At 45.3% G+C, this 17,728-nt stretch overlaps 1 protein-coding gene across 4 annotated transcripts in view; it reads right to left on the reverse strand.

The window, feature by feature from the left end:
- LOC102960233 (core histone macro-H2A.1) overlaps nt 1-17,728 on the reverse strand; it is a 79,291-nt gene that overhangs the window by 33,389 nt on the left and 28,174 nt on the right. For all 4 annotated transcript variants that reach the window (XM_042984339.1, XM_042984345.1, XM_042984324.1 and 1 more), the window contains exons 3-4: nt 14,247-14,353; nt 13,622-13,819 (exon numbers count right to left, since the gene is read on the reverse strand). In XM_042984339.1, the coding sequence (XP_042840273.1) occupies nt 13,622-13,819; nt 14,247-14,353 (305 nt within the window). The remainder of the gene's footprint in view (nt 1-13,621; nt 13,820-14,246; nt 14,354-17,728) is intronic.

Consider the following 17,728-nt stretch of genomic DNA (forward strand, 5'->3'; position numbering starts at 1 on the left):
AGAAATAAACCCACATATACATTATGAATTCATGACATAAGAGCCAAGACTATACAACGGGGAAAGGGCAGTCACTGCAATTAAACAATGTTGGGAAAATAGGATAGCCATGTGCAAAAGGATGAAACTGTACCGCCATTTTACATAATACACAAAAATTAACTCAAAATGGATTAAAGACTAGAATGCAAGTCCAGAAACCAAGAAACTCCTAGAAAACAGATGGTAAGCTCGTTGTTAATGCTCTTGGCAATGATGTTTAGTATATGATATCATAAGCAAAGGCAATGAAAGCAAAATAAAAAATGGGACTACACCAAACTAAAAAGATTCTGCAGAGCAAAGGAACCATCAACAAAATGAAAAGGCCACCTTCAGAGAAATTATTTGCAAATCATATACAGACAGGCCCTGACTTTGAATTTTTCTGCTTTCCAATGGTGCAAAAGCTATATGCATTCAGTAGAAAGTATACTTTTAATTTTAAATTTTGATATTTTTCCCCAGGATAGCAATGTGCAGTACTATACTCTCTCATGATGTTGGACATCAACATGTAGCCACAGCACCCAGTCAGTCACACAGTCATGATGGTAAGTGATTGACAGACTTACGCAAACATTCTGTACCCATAGAACCATTCTGTTTTTCACTTTCAGTACAGTATTCAATAAGTTACATGAAATATTCAACACTTTATTATAAAATAGGCTTTGGGTTAAATGATTTTGTCCAACTGTCGGCTAATAAGTGTTCTGAGCACGTTTACAGTAGGCTGGGCTAAAGCTATGAAGTATGGTAATTATGTGTATTAAATGCACTTTCAACCTAATGATATTTTCAACTTACAATAGTTTTATCATGACACAACCCCATCATAAGTCAAGGAAAATCTGTATCTGATAAGGGGTTAATATCCAAAATATATAAAGAACTCATACAATTTAATAGCAAAAGAAAAAGAATTTTTTTATTAAAAAGTGGTCAGAGACCTAACTGTGAGACCTGAAACCATAAAGAGCCTCGAAGAGAACAGAGGCAGTAACTTCTTTGACATCAGCTGCAGCAACTTCTTTCCAGCTATGTCTCCTGAGGCAAGGGAAAGAAAAGCAAAAATAAACTGCTGGGACTGCAGCAAAACAAAAAGCTTCTGTGCTGGGAAGGGAACAATCAACAAAACTAAAAGACAATCTACAGAATGGGATATTTGCAAACGTCCTATCTCAAAAAGGATTAGTATCCAAAATATATAAAGAACTTACAAAACTCAACACCCCAAAATGAAAAATCCAATTAAAAACTAGGCAGAAGACATGAATAGACATTTTTCCAAATAAAATATCCAGATGGCCAAAAGACACATGAAAAGCTGCTCATGATCACTCATCATCAGGGAAACGCAAATCAAAACTACAATGACATATAACCTTGCACCTGTCAGAATAGCTAAAATCAACAACACAAGAAACAACAGGTGTTGGTGAGGGTGTGGAGAAAGGGAACCCTCTTGCTATGTTGACTGGAATGCAAACTGGTGCAGCCACTGTGGAAAACAGTTTGGGGGTTCCTCAAAAAGTTAAAAATGGAACTACCCTATTATCCAAAAAACACAAAAATACTAATTTAAAGGGACACATGCACTCCGATATTTATAGCAGCATTATCTACAATAACCAAATTATGGAAACAGCCCAAGTATCCAGTGACAAACGGATGAAGAAGATGTGGTATATGTTCACAGTGGAATGTTACTCAACCATCAAAAACAATGAAATCTTGCCATTTGCAATGATGTGGAGGGAGCTAGAGAATGTTATGCTAAGCAAAATAAGTCAGAGAAAGACAGATACCGTATGATTTCACTCATCTGTGGAATTTAAGAAACTAAACAAATGAGCAAAGGGAAAAAAACAGACAGGCAAACCAAGAGATAGTCTATTAACTGTAGAGAACAAATTGATGGTTACCAGAGGGGGAATGGTGTGGGGGGGGGGATGGGCTAAATGGGTGATGGGGAATAAGGAGTGCTCATGTCATGATGAGCACTGGGTATTGTATGGAAGTGTTAAATTACTAATTGTTCCCCTGAAACTGATATTATTACACTGTATGTTAAATAACTGGAATTTAAGTAAAAACTTAAAAAAAAAAGTGGTCAGAGAATCTGAATACACACTCTTCCAAAGAAGACATACAGACAGCCAACAAGTATGTGAAAAGGTGCTCAATATAACTCACACCAGATACATGCAAATCCAATCCACAGTGAGGTATCTATCGCCTCACACGTGTTAGGCTATTATCAAAATATAAGAAATAGTTAAGTGCTGGTAAGGACATGGAGAAAGGGGAGTTCCTTGTGCACTGTGGTTTGAAATGTAAATTGGTGCAGCCACCATGGGAAACATTATGGAGGTTCCTCAGAAAATTAAATAGAACTACCATATGATCCAACAATTTTTACTTCTAAAGAAAAAACACCAACTCAAGAATATATGTGCACCTGCAGGGTTACTGCAGCATTATGTATAATAGCCAAGTAATGAAAATAACCTGAGTATCCATCAATGAAAACATGGCTAAAGACAATGTGAAAATTTGATAAAGATACTTATATATTATATATACTAACATATTTTATATCCTGATATATATGTCCTTACATATAGTACGTCCTATTAGATATGTTATGTATCCTATTATACATTATCTCCTCATGTATTTTATATATACACACATATACAAAATAGAGTGTTATCACTGAAAAAGAAGGATGTGACCTGGAGGGCATTATACTAAGCGAAATAAATCAAGACAGAGAAAGACAAGTAACTCTATGTTCTCACTTATGTGTGGAATCGCAAAAAAGAAAAAAAATCCGAGTTTACAAATACAGAGAACAGACCTATGGTTGACAGAGGTGGGGGGGGGGGATGAAATGGGTGAAGCTTGTCAAGAGGTACAGACTTCCAGTGATAAAAAAACCAAAGTCACGGGGATGTAATACACCGCACGGTGGCTATAGTTTTTAATACCGTACTGCATATTTGGAAGTTGCTAACAAAGCCGACTTGAGAAGCTCTCCTAAGAAAAAAAACTTGATAATTACATATGGTGACAGATGTTAACTGGACTTACTGTAGTGATCATTTGCAATATATACAAATATCAAATCATCATGTTGTACACCTGATATTAATATGATATTAAATGCCAATTATATCTCAATAAAAAAAGAATTCATATCCATAATAAATATGTACTGTAAGGCATTTAAAAGAGATAGATAATCCACATTTTTCAAACTGCCTAAAACACTAGCACAAAAGGAACTATCCAAAGGGCCAAAATTTGTTTCAGCATATGCGAAAGCTAAATGGTCATGAAGACAATGCACAGCCATCAGACTGGCTAAAATTTAACTCTCAAAACAGCCTGCCTTGGCAAGAATGTAGAACTGGAATCCCCATTTGCTGCAATGGGAATGCTCACTTTCACCACCACTCGGGAAAACTATTTGGCACTCTCTACTAAAGCTGAACATATGAATACCCTATGATACCACAATTCCACTTAAAAGTATACTCCCAAGACAATACAACATGCGTGCACCAAAAGGCATGTACTTTCATAGCAGGAATATTGGTAGGAGCCTCAAATTGCAAACAACTTAAATCTCTCAAGAGCAGAATGGATAACCACGTGGTGGTAAATTCCAACCATGCAACACACAGACTCGGTGCTATATGCTACATACAATAACCTAAATGAATCAAACACAATGTTAAGACAAAAATAAAGAGGGCGCCTGGGTGGCGCAGTCGGTTAAGCGTCCGACTTCAGCCAGGTCACGATCTCGCGGTCCGTGAGTTCGAGCCCCACATCAGGCTCTGGGCTGATGGCTCGGAGCCTGGAGCCTGTTTCCAATTCTGTGTCTCCCTCTCTCTCTGCCCCTCCCCCGTTCATGCTCTGTCTCTCTCTCTGTCCCCCAAAAAAAAAAAAATAATAAAATAAAATAAAAAAAATTAAAAAAAAAAGACAAAAATAAAGAAAAAAACTACACCCTAATGGAGTTAAATGTACTATGGAGATTAAAAAGGTCCCTTACCTCGCTCAGATTCCACCTAAGTGTCTGTACCTAATTTTTTATTTATAGTTATATATTTGTGGGAGAACTGGATGTCAGTGGTCAAAAGGCTCAAACTTTCAACTAGAGTTCCAGTCCAAAAGTATGACGTGGGAAGACCCTGACCCTCACCTCCGCCATAGACACACCCAACCTCCAGCTACTGATAGAGCAATTCCTTCTGAAGAATTGAAGGCTGACTGAACAGCTTTCGTACAACAAAGATAAAGAGACCACACAGAAAATAACAGAAGGAAAGAGACACAGTGATGAAGGGAACCCCCCACCCGCTGCTGCGAAGTGCAGTAGGGAAGGAGATACTGAGGGACTGGGAGCAAATTTGTTAGCCTTAGGCACAGGAAAAAAAGCCTCGATTTAAAACAGCAGCTAGTAGGGGTGCTTGGATGGCTCAGTTGGTTAAGAGTCCAACTTCGGCTCAAGTCATGATCTCATGGCTCATGACTCCGAGCCCTGCGTCAGGCTCTATGCATTGACAGTGTGGAGTCTGCTTGGGATTGTCTCTCTTCTCTCTCTGCCCCTCGCCCTCTGGTTCGTTCGTTCTCTCTCTCTCTCTCTCTCTCTCTGTCTCTCTGTGTATTAACTTTATATCCTGCAACTGTACTGAATTCATCGATTACTTCTAGTAGCTTTTTGATGGAGTCTTTAGGGTTTTCTATGTATGGTATCACTTCATCTGCATAGAGTGACCCTTTAACTTCTTTACCAATTTGCATCCCTTTTATTTTTGTTTTTCTTTTTTGATTGCTGGGGCTAGGACTTCCAGTACTATGTTGAATAAAAATGGTGAGAGTGGGCATCCTTGTCTTGTTCCTGATAGATAAAATCTCTCAAAATAAATAAATAAACTTAAAAAAAAAGAGTGGCTAGTATATAAAAGATCTAGATCCTGTGGCCCTCTTCTGCTCGTGCACATTCTTTCTCTCTCTCTCTCTCTCTCAAAAATAAATAAATATTGTAAAAAGAGCAGCTAGTATATAAAAGATCCAGCACTATAACTCCACCAAGTGACAGGAAAGCTGCTGGAACTCTTTTCACGTCAGAGGGGCTGATGAGTGCCATGGTTTACATTTCCCCTATACCTTGGTAGCATGGGTGGATGAGAGCAGGGTCCCAGGGCTCCAGATCCAATACCCTTGATGAACACAGATGAAAAATCCTCAACAAAGTATTAGCAAACTGCATTCAATGCAAGAATACATTAAAAGGATCATTCACCATAATCAAGTGGGATTTTTAGTCTAAGGATGCAGGATGGTTCGGTATTAGCAAATTAATCAACATGACGTACCACCATCAACACAATAAAAGATAAAAATCACATGATCATCTCAACAGATACAGAAAAAGCATGTGACACAATTCAACATCCCTTCATGATAAAAACTCAATAAAGTAGGTTTAGAGGGAATATACTTCAACATAATAAAGGCCATATATGAAAAACAGCAAACATCATACACTCACTGGTGAAAAAGTGAGAGCTTTTCCTCTATCAGGAACAAGACAAGGATGCCCACTCTCACCATTTTTATTCAACATAGTACTGGAAGTCCTAGCCCCAGCAATCAAAAAAGAAAAACAAAAATAAAAGGGATGCAAATTGGTAAAGAAGTTAAAGGGTCACTCTATGCAGATGAAGTGATACCATACATAGAAAACCCTAAAGACTCCATCAAAAAGCTACTAGAAGTAATCGATGAATTCAGTACAGTTGCAGGATATAAAGTTAATACACAGTAATTGGTGTGTATACACTAAAAATGAAAGAGCAGAAAGAGAAATTAAGAAAACAATCCCATTTACAATTGCACAAAAAAGAATAAAATACCTAGGAATACACTTAACCCAGGCAGTCAAAAACCAGTGCCCTGAAAACTATCAAGAAATTGAAGACAACACAAACAAATGAAAAGATATTCCACCAGCACGGAATGGAATAATATTGTTAATATGTCCATACTACCCAAAGCAATCTACAGACTCAACACAATCCCTAACACATTTTCCACAGAAGTAGAACAAGTAAAACCAACATTTGTATAGAACCACAAAAGACCCCAAACAGCCAAAGCAATCTTGAGAAAGAAGAACAAAACTGGAGATATCACAGTCACAGATTTCAAGATACACTCCAAAAGCTGTAGCAATCAAAACAGTACGGTACTGACACAAAAACAGACACACAGATCAACAGAACAGAATCGAGAAATAAACCCATGCTTATATGGTCAATTAATCTACAACAAAGGCAAGAATATACAATGGGAAAAGACAGTCTCTTCAACAAAGGGTAGGGGGAAACTGGACAGCTACATGCAGAAGAAAAATACTGGACCACTTTCTCATACCACACACAAAAATAAGCTCAAAAGGGATTAAAGACCCAAATGTGAGACAATAAGCCATAAAAACAGAAGAAAACATAGGCAGTAATTTCTCTGATATTGACCTTAGCAACATTTATGTAGATATGTCTCCCCACACAAGGGAAACAAAAGCAAAAATAAACTATTGGGACTACATCAAACTAAAAAGCTTCCGCACAGCTAAGGAAACCTTCAAGAAAATGAAAACGGTGGTGGCGAGGGGGGTGCTCCTGGGTGGCTCAGTCAGTTAAGCATCCTACTTCAGCTCAGGTCATGATCTCACAGTTTCTTGGAGCTGGAGCCGGCTTCGGATTCTGTCTCTCTCTCTGTCTCTCTCTGCCCCTCCCCTGCTCGTGCTTTGTCTCTCTGTCTCTCTCTCTCAAAAATAAATATTAAAAAAATAAGAAAATGAAAAGGCAGACTACTAAATAGCAAATGACATTTGCCATGATATACCTAATAAGGTATTAATATCTAAAATATATAAAGAACTTATACAACTCAACACCAAAATAATAATCCAATAAAAAACAGGCAGAGAGAGGCACCTGGGTGGCTCAGTCAGTTAAGCATCCAATTTCGACTCAGGTCATGATCTCACGGTTTCTGAGTTCGAGCCCCATATCGGGCTCTGTGCTGACGGCTCAGAGCCTGGAGCCTGTTTCAGATTCTGTGTCTCCCTCTCTCTCTGCCCCTCCCCCACTCACGCTCTGTCTTTCCCTCTGAAATTAAAACATTAAAAAAAAAAAAAAGGCTGAGAACATGAATAGACATTTTTCCAAAGAGGACATACAGATGGCTAACAGATACATAAAAAGATGCTCAACATCATTAATCGTCAGGGAAAACACAAAGCAAAACCACAATGAGGTATCACTTCACACCTATGAAAATAGCTAAAATCAAAAGGACAAGAAATAACAACTGTGGGTGAAGATATGGAGAAAAAAGAAGCCCTGGTGGGATTACAGAATGGTGCAGCCACTATGCAAAACAAGAAAATACAGTTGCCATGTGATCCAACAATTCCACTACTGGCTATTGACCCAAAGAAAACGAAAACACTAATTTGACAAGAGACACGCACCCCTATGTTTACTGCAGTATTATTCGCAATAATGAGTAGAGAGAAGCAGCCCAAGTGAGTATCAATAGATGAATGGATAAAGAAGTGGCACATACACATTTAATACACATTCACATACAAAAGAATATTAGTCATATCAAAGAATGAGATCTTGCCATTCGCAACAATACAGACGGACCTAGAGAGCGTTATGCTAAGTGAGATAAGTCAGAGAAAGATAAATACCAAGATTTCGCTTACTTGTGCAATCTAAAAAGCAAAAGAGATAAGTAAACAAAAAGCAGAAACAGAATCATAAATACAGAGAACTCATGGTTGCCAGAGGGGAGGGGGTTGGATGGGAAGGGCAAATGGGTGAAGGGCAGTAGTAGGTGCAGGCTTCCAGTTATGGAGGGAAGAAGTCACACGGGTAAAAGGTCCAGCACGGAGGATAAAATCAACGCTACCGTAACGATGCTGCACAGGGACAGATGACAGCTACACATGCGGTGAAAGCAGTAAAAACATACAGAGAAGACCCATCACTGTGTTAAGGGCCCGAAACTAATTTCACATTGTAGGGCAACTACACTGCTTTTTTAAAATACTCCCCCAAAAGGTACAGACTTCCAGTGAGGAGATAAGTACAGGGGATGTAAGGTGCGGCCGGACAACTAGTTAACACTGCTGTATGGCATATGTGAAAGTTGTTGACAGTCAGTCCTAAGGGTTCTCATCATAAAGAAAAACACTTTTTTTTGTATCTCTATGAGATAAGGGAGGTCATCTAAACTTAGTGTGATAATCACTTCATGATGTATTTAAGCGAGGTCCTTATGCTGTATACCTTGAATACGTGTAGTGCTGCACGCCAAGCACAGCTCAATAAAACTGGAAAACAGTGCAATAGAGAACGAGAGGGGGAAATTGTAAGCAGGGTATATATTGCAAAGGCACAAATATATTCACGATGAGCCCAGAATGTGGTATTAAAAAAACTTTTTAAGCTGTTGCCCCACTCACCTACAACAGAAGGCGTTCAGCCCTCCACCAACAGAACAGAGGGGCTTTTGCCAAGGAAAAGTAAGTGGTCCACGGTCAAAGGTCATACAAATGACACTATGTTTGGGCTCTGAAATTCTGCATTTCATTTCTGGTTCTACTAGTGATGTAACCTTGAGAAAACTGCTGGACTTCCCTCTGCCTTCAATTCCTTGTGGGGAAAAGGAGTCTAAGGTGAGAGAACTCCTGATAAGCCACTGGCCTTGAGAGAAGGCTGCCAAACCCTGTCTGTACAGGACGGGCCTTTCCTCCCCGGTTCTCTCCAGCCTCTATACCTGGCAAATGGCTGTCTCTTCCGCGCAAGGTTCCCAACCCAATACAGGGTAGTCGCACTCAGGTGCCCCTCGTGAGATATCACTACATTCAAATCATTAGTAATTGTTTCATGAACTTTTACATAAAGCCTGTAGTCAGGGACTATTTCCCTTCCCAGCCTCTCGGATTAAAATGCCATTTTCTTTTAAGAAATGGTGATAGTGGTAGATTCTTTTCAGATCCTGGCCCGAAGCGGAAACGCTAGCAAGCAATACTCTTTGTCAATCTCTGAAATGTTGATTTTGGAGAAGTTTGTATTGTTCTACAAATCTCAAAGCCCCCATGTATTGTACCTGCACCCTGTTTTGTTCTGAACGGCACAAATCCTCATCAGTCAGAGTCAGTGGCCTTTTTAAGAACACATAGGACTGAGGTCCAAAATGCCTTATGTGAAATCCTCAATCCAGGATTCCCTGTGCACACTCTCTTTCACCCTGATGTCTGACCTGCTAGAAAGCTCATTAAAAGGCCAGCAAAATTGGCCTCTTAATTGCAAGGATGGCGGCTTCTCGAAAGAACCAATCTCTTTCTTTGGCATCCCTAACCCGAACATTCACCACTCAATTTTCAGTTTCAATATTTATTTCTCAAAAAAGAAACAGGTGCTCTCCCAAAATCACCTTGGGCTTTCTGCCAGGCAGCGAGGAGCAAGCCTATCTTCATGATCCAGAGGGTGATTTCCACACGGGGGTGGAGTTCAGTTAGGGTGGTAGTGTGGATTTAGGTTTAAATAATCCTACGTGAGACTGAATCACTGTATTGTGCAGCTGAAACTAATATGACGCTGTAGGTTAACTAACTGGAATTTGAATAAAAACTTAAGGAAAAAATAAGAAAAATCCTAGATGAGAGCATTTTTTTATACAGATTTTTGGCAACAACTATCTATCTTCTTGGAGATCTCGTAAAGACTATCCTATGGCTCTCGGTAAACATTCTGACAAGGGGTGTTAACCTGGAAGCTTTAAGCATAAACGGTTTCCTTTGAATCTTCAGCAATTTATGCCCTTGAAACCTTATCTTGGGAAGGATTCCTAGGCTTCTCCAACTGCCAAAGGTGTGCATGTTATGGAAATGTTGGAACCTCACATGCCAAGTCCTGTTGAGTTCTCCCTGGGAGGGGGACAGGCGCACTTACTTGCTGGTCGTCTGCCAGTCACCTCTCCTACCAGTCACCTGAGGGCCCAGACACCTTACCCTCTCAGGTCTCTGTTCAAGGGTCACCTTACCAAAGAAGCCTCACCTGTGTGAAGTAACACCGCTCGTGCTGTCACTCTGCTGTATTTTTGTCACCGCACCCGCATGTACCCACAGCCCTTCTGGAATGACTCTGCCTCTCCTTGCTAGACCAGAGCAGAGCTCACCGAGCACCAGGGGAGGGCAAGGGCCTTTGTTCACTGCTGTGCCCTCACTCCCAAGAGTAATAATGGGCACGTGCAGGCTGGGTGAATACTGATCGAATGAATGCATCTTCTTTCGACAACTTTGGCACTGAATGTTAAAAGAACAAGGCAGATTTTGGAATTTCTTAATGGCACAAAATGTTCTCGATGTGACCAAGAGCCATTGGAAAACAGTCTGCTTCAGCAAGTTCACACTGGGGACTTTATCCTACGGGTGCGTGGGCACACACACCCATCAACCATCATGGTCACTGTAGCACTGTCTGTCGGAACGCTCGGGACAGCTGTAAGCTCATCCACAGAGACGTGGTTAACACGGTACTGCACACTGTAGAGGCCACTTGCACCACATCATGAAATAGAAAGAACCAGCCGTATAGTCAGAGCTGTAGAACAAGTCAGTAACAGCAGCACCCAACCCGTGTGCTGCACACCCTTCCCATCCTTCTCCACAAAGCCAGTGAGCAGGCGCCCTTAAGCACTGCCCCACCCTGCGAAAGCATTGGGTAACAGGACTTATTTATATCCAAAGGCAGGTATGACGAGGAGGACTGTATGGGCCTATACGCTTTTCCATGCGTAGACTTTCTGAAAGGCCCATAAAAATTCACTGCAGAGACTGCTCTGGGGAGGAGTGAGGGGCCGTGGCGAGAGGGGGACTTCTTACAGCACTCTCTTTCATGCCATCCCAACTCTGACACCTATTACCTCGTCAGAAACATGATGCAAATAGGCACAGTCATTGAAGCATAAGGCTGGATTGCACCCCTTCCTTTCATGGGAGGGGGTAAACTGAGGCACAGACTTGGCTGAGGCCACCCAAGTAGGAAGGAGGAGCCCTAAGGCACCACCAGGGCCCCGGACTCCTGGCTGCGGTGGGTTTTGGCACCTTTCTCCAACCGCTTCCACAATAGCTGACTCAGCTGTCACAACTGGAGACTCTCAAAACCTTCCAATTACATAGAACTGGGGGGAAAATTATGATTTGGAATTCACGTGTTGACACTTGAAAAATACCAACTCCCTTTTACTCCAAGTGCTTTAGCATGTTAGGAAGGCTTTCTCTGCATGTCTCTGGAAAGGTTATTTTCAGAACATTCCACTTAAACCTGGAGACGCAGGTTTTCTGCTGTTTCTGGGAGCTGACACCACAATTTACATTAAACAAATGTTTTGAAAATTAGCTGTTCACGGTTCCAATTTCAGCTTCCCCCAGGGTTTAATGTTAGCCAAATACTGGTACAGTAAGCAGACAATGTGTTTTATTGTGTGGAAGAAAAACAGACCACCATAACAGACTTCCTGCTTTTGTAATCAAGGGAAAAGCTGAATGTTCGAGTGATTATTGGCATATGGTTATTAGAAACACTGAGTTCCAAATATAGCTACTAGGAGCTGAACACACACACACACACACACCCTTCATTTGAAGTCCAAAAAGAAAGACACAGCATTCTTAGTGTTCGCTTAAGTGGGAAGGCAGAAAGTCATCAGGCAGGAACTAATAGGGGAAGTAGTGGGGTGACGGGAGCGGGGTTCAGCCCAGGGTTGCCCGAGACACAGAATCAGAGAGGCTGCTCAGACGCCAACCAGCAGTGGGCCTGCATTAACAAGGGCCATGGCTAGGGCCACAGCCAGAAGAAGGCTCAGCCAAGCATTAAGGGCACCAGCTCCCTGAGGCCCATGTTCAAGAGATGATGGACCTGGCATCTTGATCCTCAAACATTTAGAAAGGCTTGCCCATGCACCTTTCCCCTGCCTTCCCTGCCCCACTATTCCCAGCAAATGCAAATGCTAGAACGGTTCAATATGCTAATTTTACAGTTGGTGAGCATGAGTAAGATAGCATTCTGCAACATCCTCGCCTGGTCCTGAGCCTCCCCCGGGACTAGGTGGAGCACAAGCGCCTGGCAAGAACCTACAGGACACTCCTCAGGAACAGGTTTCTCTCTCACAGAGCTGGGAGTGATTCTCAGTCAGGTGGGGTGGGGTAGGGCAGGGTGGTGGCCTGGTGGCAAGAGGAATTCAGATTTTGTTTTCAGGGAATCATGTGTCTGCGCCCAGAAGGGTGTACAAGAACTTCAACCACCAAAGGCCAGCGAACAGCATAGACACAAACTTGGGAGCCTGGGGCCTGCTCTGTGGACTGGCTCAGGAGTGCCGGGAGTGTGGCCCCGAGCCTAGCCCCGGGTCAGTGCTGCTGCAGCCTGTCCTGGGAAGGTGTCCTCACCACCTCATCAGGTAAGAGGCTTGGGTTTTGCTCGGAAGAACGTGCTGACACTGCATCTGACCCACAAGGCATTTCCACCAGCTACTACTGAGGGTCTCACAAAACAGCCAGGTCGCCTTCTGCCAGGGGTGAATTCCTCCTCGTCTGGCTGGAGACCAGAAGGATCACACCTGAGGGGGGGGCCCAGGGCAGGGCAGCTTACATTCCATTTTACTGATGATGAGCTTTCACTGCACTGTCCCTCGTTTGTTGGCCCCGGAGGTTCTGACAACAGCTCAAAGGTAGGGACGGGTGAGGGAGGAACATGGAGCACGTGTTCCAGTTGCTTCCAGTTGCGCCTGCCCTTGATCCTGCTGATACTCAGACAGGTAAGAGCAACCACCTGCAGGCCCAGACCTCCCGAGGGTGGGCTGCTGTGCTCCATGCAGTGAGGAGCAAACATGGGGATCAGCTGGCCTGCCCCACCCAAGAAAACATTAGGTCACACTAATGAGAGGGCTTCACTCACCACAAAAAGACCAGCACCTAGGACCTGCTCGGTGTAGGCTGGGTCTGGTAGGGGCACCTGAATAACACATCTATTTTTCTCCTTAACAAGGCAACCATCCTACAGAGCCAACTGTCTGAACCATCCTACTGGAAGATGCACAGTGGAGGACACGCAGGCACAGTAACACAGTGACAGTTCCGAGAGGCAGCCAGTACCTGTGGGTAGGACCCCATGGCAGCCACCCCTAGCACAGGAAAGCTCCTGCACATTCAGGTCCCTTCCCAGAGGTGGAAGCATCTCCCTGGCAGGCCAGGAATGGGCTCTTCCAGCCTGGGGCTATCTTCCTCAGACCCTCCTCACACCCCCTTGCCTACCGGGATCCGGTCCCCCAATTCTGCCCACCTGAGCTGAACTAGCCTCTCCGCAAGCAGCTCCCATATGTTCCTCCTTAGTCCTCGGATAAGTCTCAGCATAAAGGAGCCACTCATGACCTCACCTGCTTGCACCTGCCCCAACCTGCCCACTCCTGCCAAATCACATACCTTGGATTTCCGAGCCCCTTTCTTGCCTCCTGCTTTCTTAGACACGGGCTTCTTCTGGGATGGAGACTTGGCCTTTTTGGCTGGGGGTGGTGTGATGATGGCTTCCAACTTCCCTTTGGATCCTCGTTTCTTTGCTAGCAACTCCGGATGGATGTTTGGTAACACTCCCCCACTGGCTATGGTGACTCCTTTTAGCAGCTTGCAGGAAAATCAAAGTAGCAGATGGTGAGCCAGCCCATCCTGTCTCTGACCTTCAAGAAGCCGGCCCTGCCCATTCACATTCTTGCTTTGGGTTGGGAGGAAGAGCTCCTTCATCCACGGGATCTACAAGGATGCTGATGAGACCCAGGCTCACTATACAGGGAATAAGTCCTCAGGGTCCCTCACTCTGGTGAAATTTCACTATCTTTCCTCCAGGGAGAGCCAAATACCTTGTTTCATTCCCTACTGCTCCCAAATAAAGCCTGGAGGAAGAACTGCCATGGGGGCGGAGAAGCTGCTAACGGTCCAAAATGCAGCCCAAACCTCTGAGAGCCAGCCAAACACCAACCTCCCTCCGTCTCTCGGCCACTGTGACTGCCTGCACAAGCATCTGGTGTGCGGGACGTGGAGGAGAGCCCCATACCTGATTTAGCTCTTCGTCGTTGGCCACGGCCAGCAGGATGTGCCGGGGGGTAACCCGCCCCTTCTTGTTGTCTCTTGCTGCGTTGCCAGCCAGCTCCAGAATCTCAGCTGTGGGGAGCAGAGGGGTAGAGCAGCTAGTCATGTTAGAGCATCAGGGGGTCCCGGGCATCCTCCTGATCCCCCCCACAGTTCATGGTGCTGTGAATGGGCACAGGCAGCAGCCTCATCAAACAGCTGCCCTGAGGTATGAAGCTGCAGGGGTCCTGCCTGGCCACACTTTGAGCGAAGCCACAGAGGTACCGAACGGAGCCAGGAGGCCCCCGGTCCATCTCCTTTGTTTTGGAGATGCGAACACGGAGGCTTAGAGAGAAGGGAGGAGCTGAGGGTCTCTTGGTGATAAATGGTGGAGCTGACATGTGAACCTGTTTCCCAGAATGGATTGCCCGCAGTCGGCACTCCACACGTCACCAGGACCGACCCTGCAGAGCCAGAGTGTGGCCCTGAGAGGCAACCGAGCACCATAAGCAACGGCTCATGCATGTGTCCACGGGATGGTGGGGGGAGGTAGCTGAGCAAATCTGTTGACCGAAGCAATGTCCAACACTGCACATTCACACTCAAAGCCAAGGAAAAAAAAAAGTTGTAATAGTCATTCTAGAGAAAAAATGAGATCTGGATGTCAACTGGATATTAGATACTAAAGGATTATTAATTTTCTGGGGTGTGGCCATAGCATCAGTACCCTGTAGAGAACACTGTTCGTAGGAGATACCTGCCCAAGTACTTGGGAGTGAACTATCTTGATGTCTGCAATTTAGTCTCTCAAACAATTCTGACAGACACCATGGAGTAAAACTAACGTGGGGATACGCTACTTGCTGTTAAATCTAGGTGTGTGACACAAGCGTCCCTCCTTCAGCATTCTGTACGCTTGACACTGAAAAAAAAAATGTTACCAGCTAGAAAGCTAGAAGTTCGGTCCCTGGTTGGTGGTTAGTCAAAGTCCCCTGACCAGTCCTTCAGGGCAGGCTCTCACTGGACAGGGTGACAGCTCTGCCACAGCACCCAACCTGGGGGACAGCAAGTGCCCTTTGGCAAGAGGGTTTTTCTCCCTGGCAGCACAATGCTCTGGCTGTCAACATCATCACTGTGTCCTCATTTCCTTAACCCAGACTATCTCAAAATGTATCTTACTTCCCTCCCCATGTCTGCAATTCTGCCCATGCCGTGGTCCTCTGGGCCCGGCTCAAGCCTGACCTCTTCCTGGTACTAAAGATTTCCTAGTATTCCAGGTCACGGTGTCAACACTGGATGTCTCCAGCAAAGGCAAAACTGAGACTCATTACAAAGTAAGTAGGGCAAACCTTCTAGCTACATGAAAGTCCTGTCTTTAAAGTTTACAATATTCCATGGTACGTATCCACAAGTGCCAAGTGCTGAATCGAATGCAGTAACTATGGTGTGTGTAGAATGCTGAAAAATTGCTTGGCTACTCACACAAACTCTCATATTGGTAGAAGTGAAAAACCAGTCACACCTGGGACAGGTTTCCACTCTGAACCCAAGGCAGGACTTCATTTACTCCATAATCCCGTCAGTGAGCACACACGAACACTGGAGGCACCACAAGGCCCCTGGCCACCTGATGCTCCCAGGCCAGTGTCCCTCATGTTGAATTTCACAGTTGAGAGTCACCAGAGTGAGGCCCGGGGAGGGCCCAGGACAGGAGGAGAACCAGCCCACTTCCCACCCTGACTCGTTAGTCTCAGCAGGACTGTTTCCCAGCGCCCCGAGTGCAGATGCAGGGAGAGACAGCCCCTCCAGCCATTTCACTGAAGCCTCCCTGTAAGTGATCATGGTGGAGTGTCCCTATGCCTAGCACAGATGGGCCTATCTTGGCCAATGCAGAAGAGAAGAGGGAGCTTGGGATGCCTCAGTGGCCTCAGGCCCCAGAGGCCATGAATGCAGAAATGAGCCCACCTCAGGCTTCTTCCTGCTGTGTTCACCGAGGAGGCAGCACACCTGTAACACTACTGTCCTGCCCATGGCTGGTGAGGAGCTGAAGTGGGAGCCTCACCTGGTGTGAGCACAGGCTCTAGGAGTGAGGGCAGAGGGAAGACAGTGAACTGTGGCCATCTCTGGCCGGAGACCAAGTGGCAAGAAGGCCAGAGAGGAGCAGGTGGCACCACAGAACTGAAGGCCATCTGGCATTCTTCCTGGCCTCAGCCATCCCCTCAGCTCCTTGCCACCCCTCCCCCCCCTCCCCCCCCCCCCCCCACTTTCTGACACCACAGGGAAACACGGGGCCATCCATATCCGCAGAGCCAGAATGCACACAAGGAGGCTGTTGGATTACAACCTTTTCCCAATAAGGTGCTAAGAATGCTTTACCTGGCCTCCAGTAGAGACCCACAACAGAGCCGGAAGTCCTCCGGCATAATGGATTGAAAGGATGGCTTCTCAGGCACGTGGACGTGGCCAGTTTCCTCTTCCTGCCCCCAGAGTTTAAGTGGAAGGCTCTCTCTCCCATGAGAAGGCACCATGGCCACTGTGGGCAAGGGCTGTGGTCTTAGGTTAGGCAGCGCTGCTTTAACATTTCCTGTGTGCAGTGAAGATGGTGAGGACAGATGCAAAGACTCAGAAGGTGGGTTTGAGCCGCTAATTTGGGTAGGAGACAGGCAGCATGTACAAGCATTTAAAGTACAGGAAGGACTGTGAGTAGCACCCGTGGCACAGCAATCTGGAGATGAATTCTCTAGGAATTTCCCCCTCGCTTCCAGCAGCGTTTGTGCCCCCGCCCGCTGCGCTCTTGCTTTGTGGCTAAAGGTTCTAATGGCCTGAGCTTCCACACTTGGGCCATCCATCGCAAGGCCTGCACTCACTTACTGCTAAGTCAGCACGGATCCACGTGGAAGCGACACTGAGGGATAGGTGTGTTGAGTGGGATGAGGAGCAGTGTAGCTCCTTGGAAAGAGCCAGGCTGTCACTCCTCTGCCTCCTTCACCAAGGAGCAGGAAAATCCCCAACTCTTTTCTGGCTGCAAACCCCATCCAGCATTCAATCTGCGAGTGCCAAGAGGACTGGCCCTCCTGCCCTCTAGCCCTCTACTGCCAAAGGGCAGGCCCTCAGCTCAGCCTGTGGGGAGGGAGAGGAGGTGTGGCAGGTGGGGAGAACAAAGAGGGGCACATATTCACACTCTAGCTAGTTGAGCAAGAGCCGTACTTGCAGTTGACTCCTGCATGTTTTCCAGAGGGTAGTTACCATAGCAACTCCTTTGTCAAGGGACACACAAGACAGAGCACCTCTGAGACACACCTTTTATGAGAAGCCTGTTCCACGCCCGACCGTGCCGTGCACCGCAGCAGGCAGAGAGCCGGGGCAGTTCACAGCAGCCAAGAAAGACGGAGGCCGAATCTGACAGCTAACAAAGGCGGGAGCCCAGAGCACGAACTCAGCCCTGGCCAAGTCTCCATAAATGCCCCC

This window comes from Panthera tigris, chromosome A1, assembly GCF_018350195.1.
Source record: "Panthera tigris isolate Pti1 chromosome A1, P.tigris_Pti1_mat1.1, whole genome shotgun sequence".
NCBI lineage: Eukaryota > Metazoa > Chordata > Mammalia > Carnivora > Felidae > Panthera > Panthera tigris.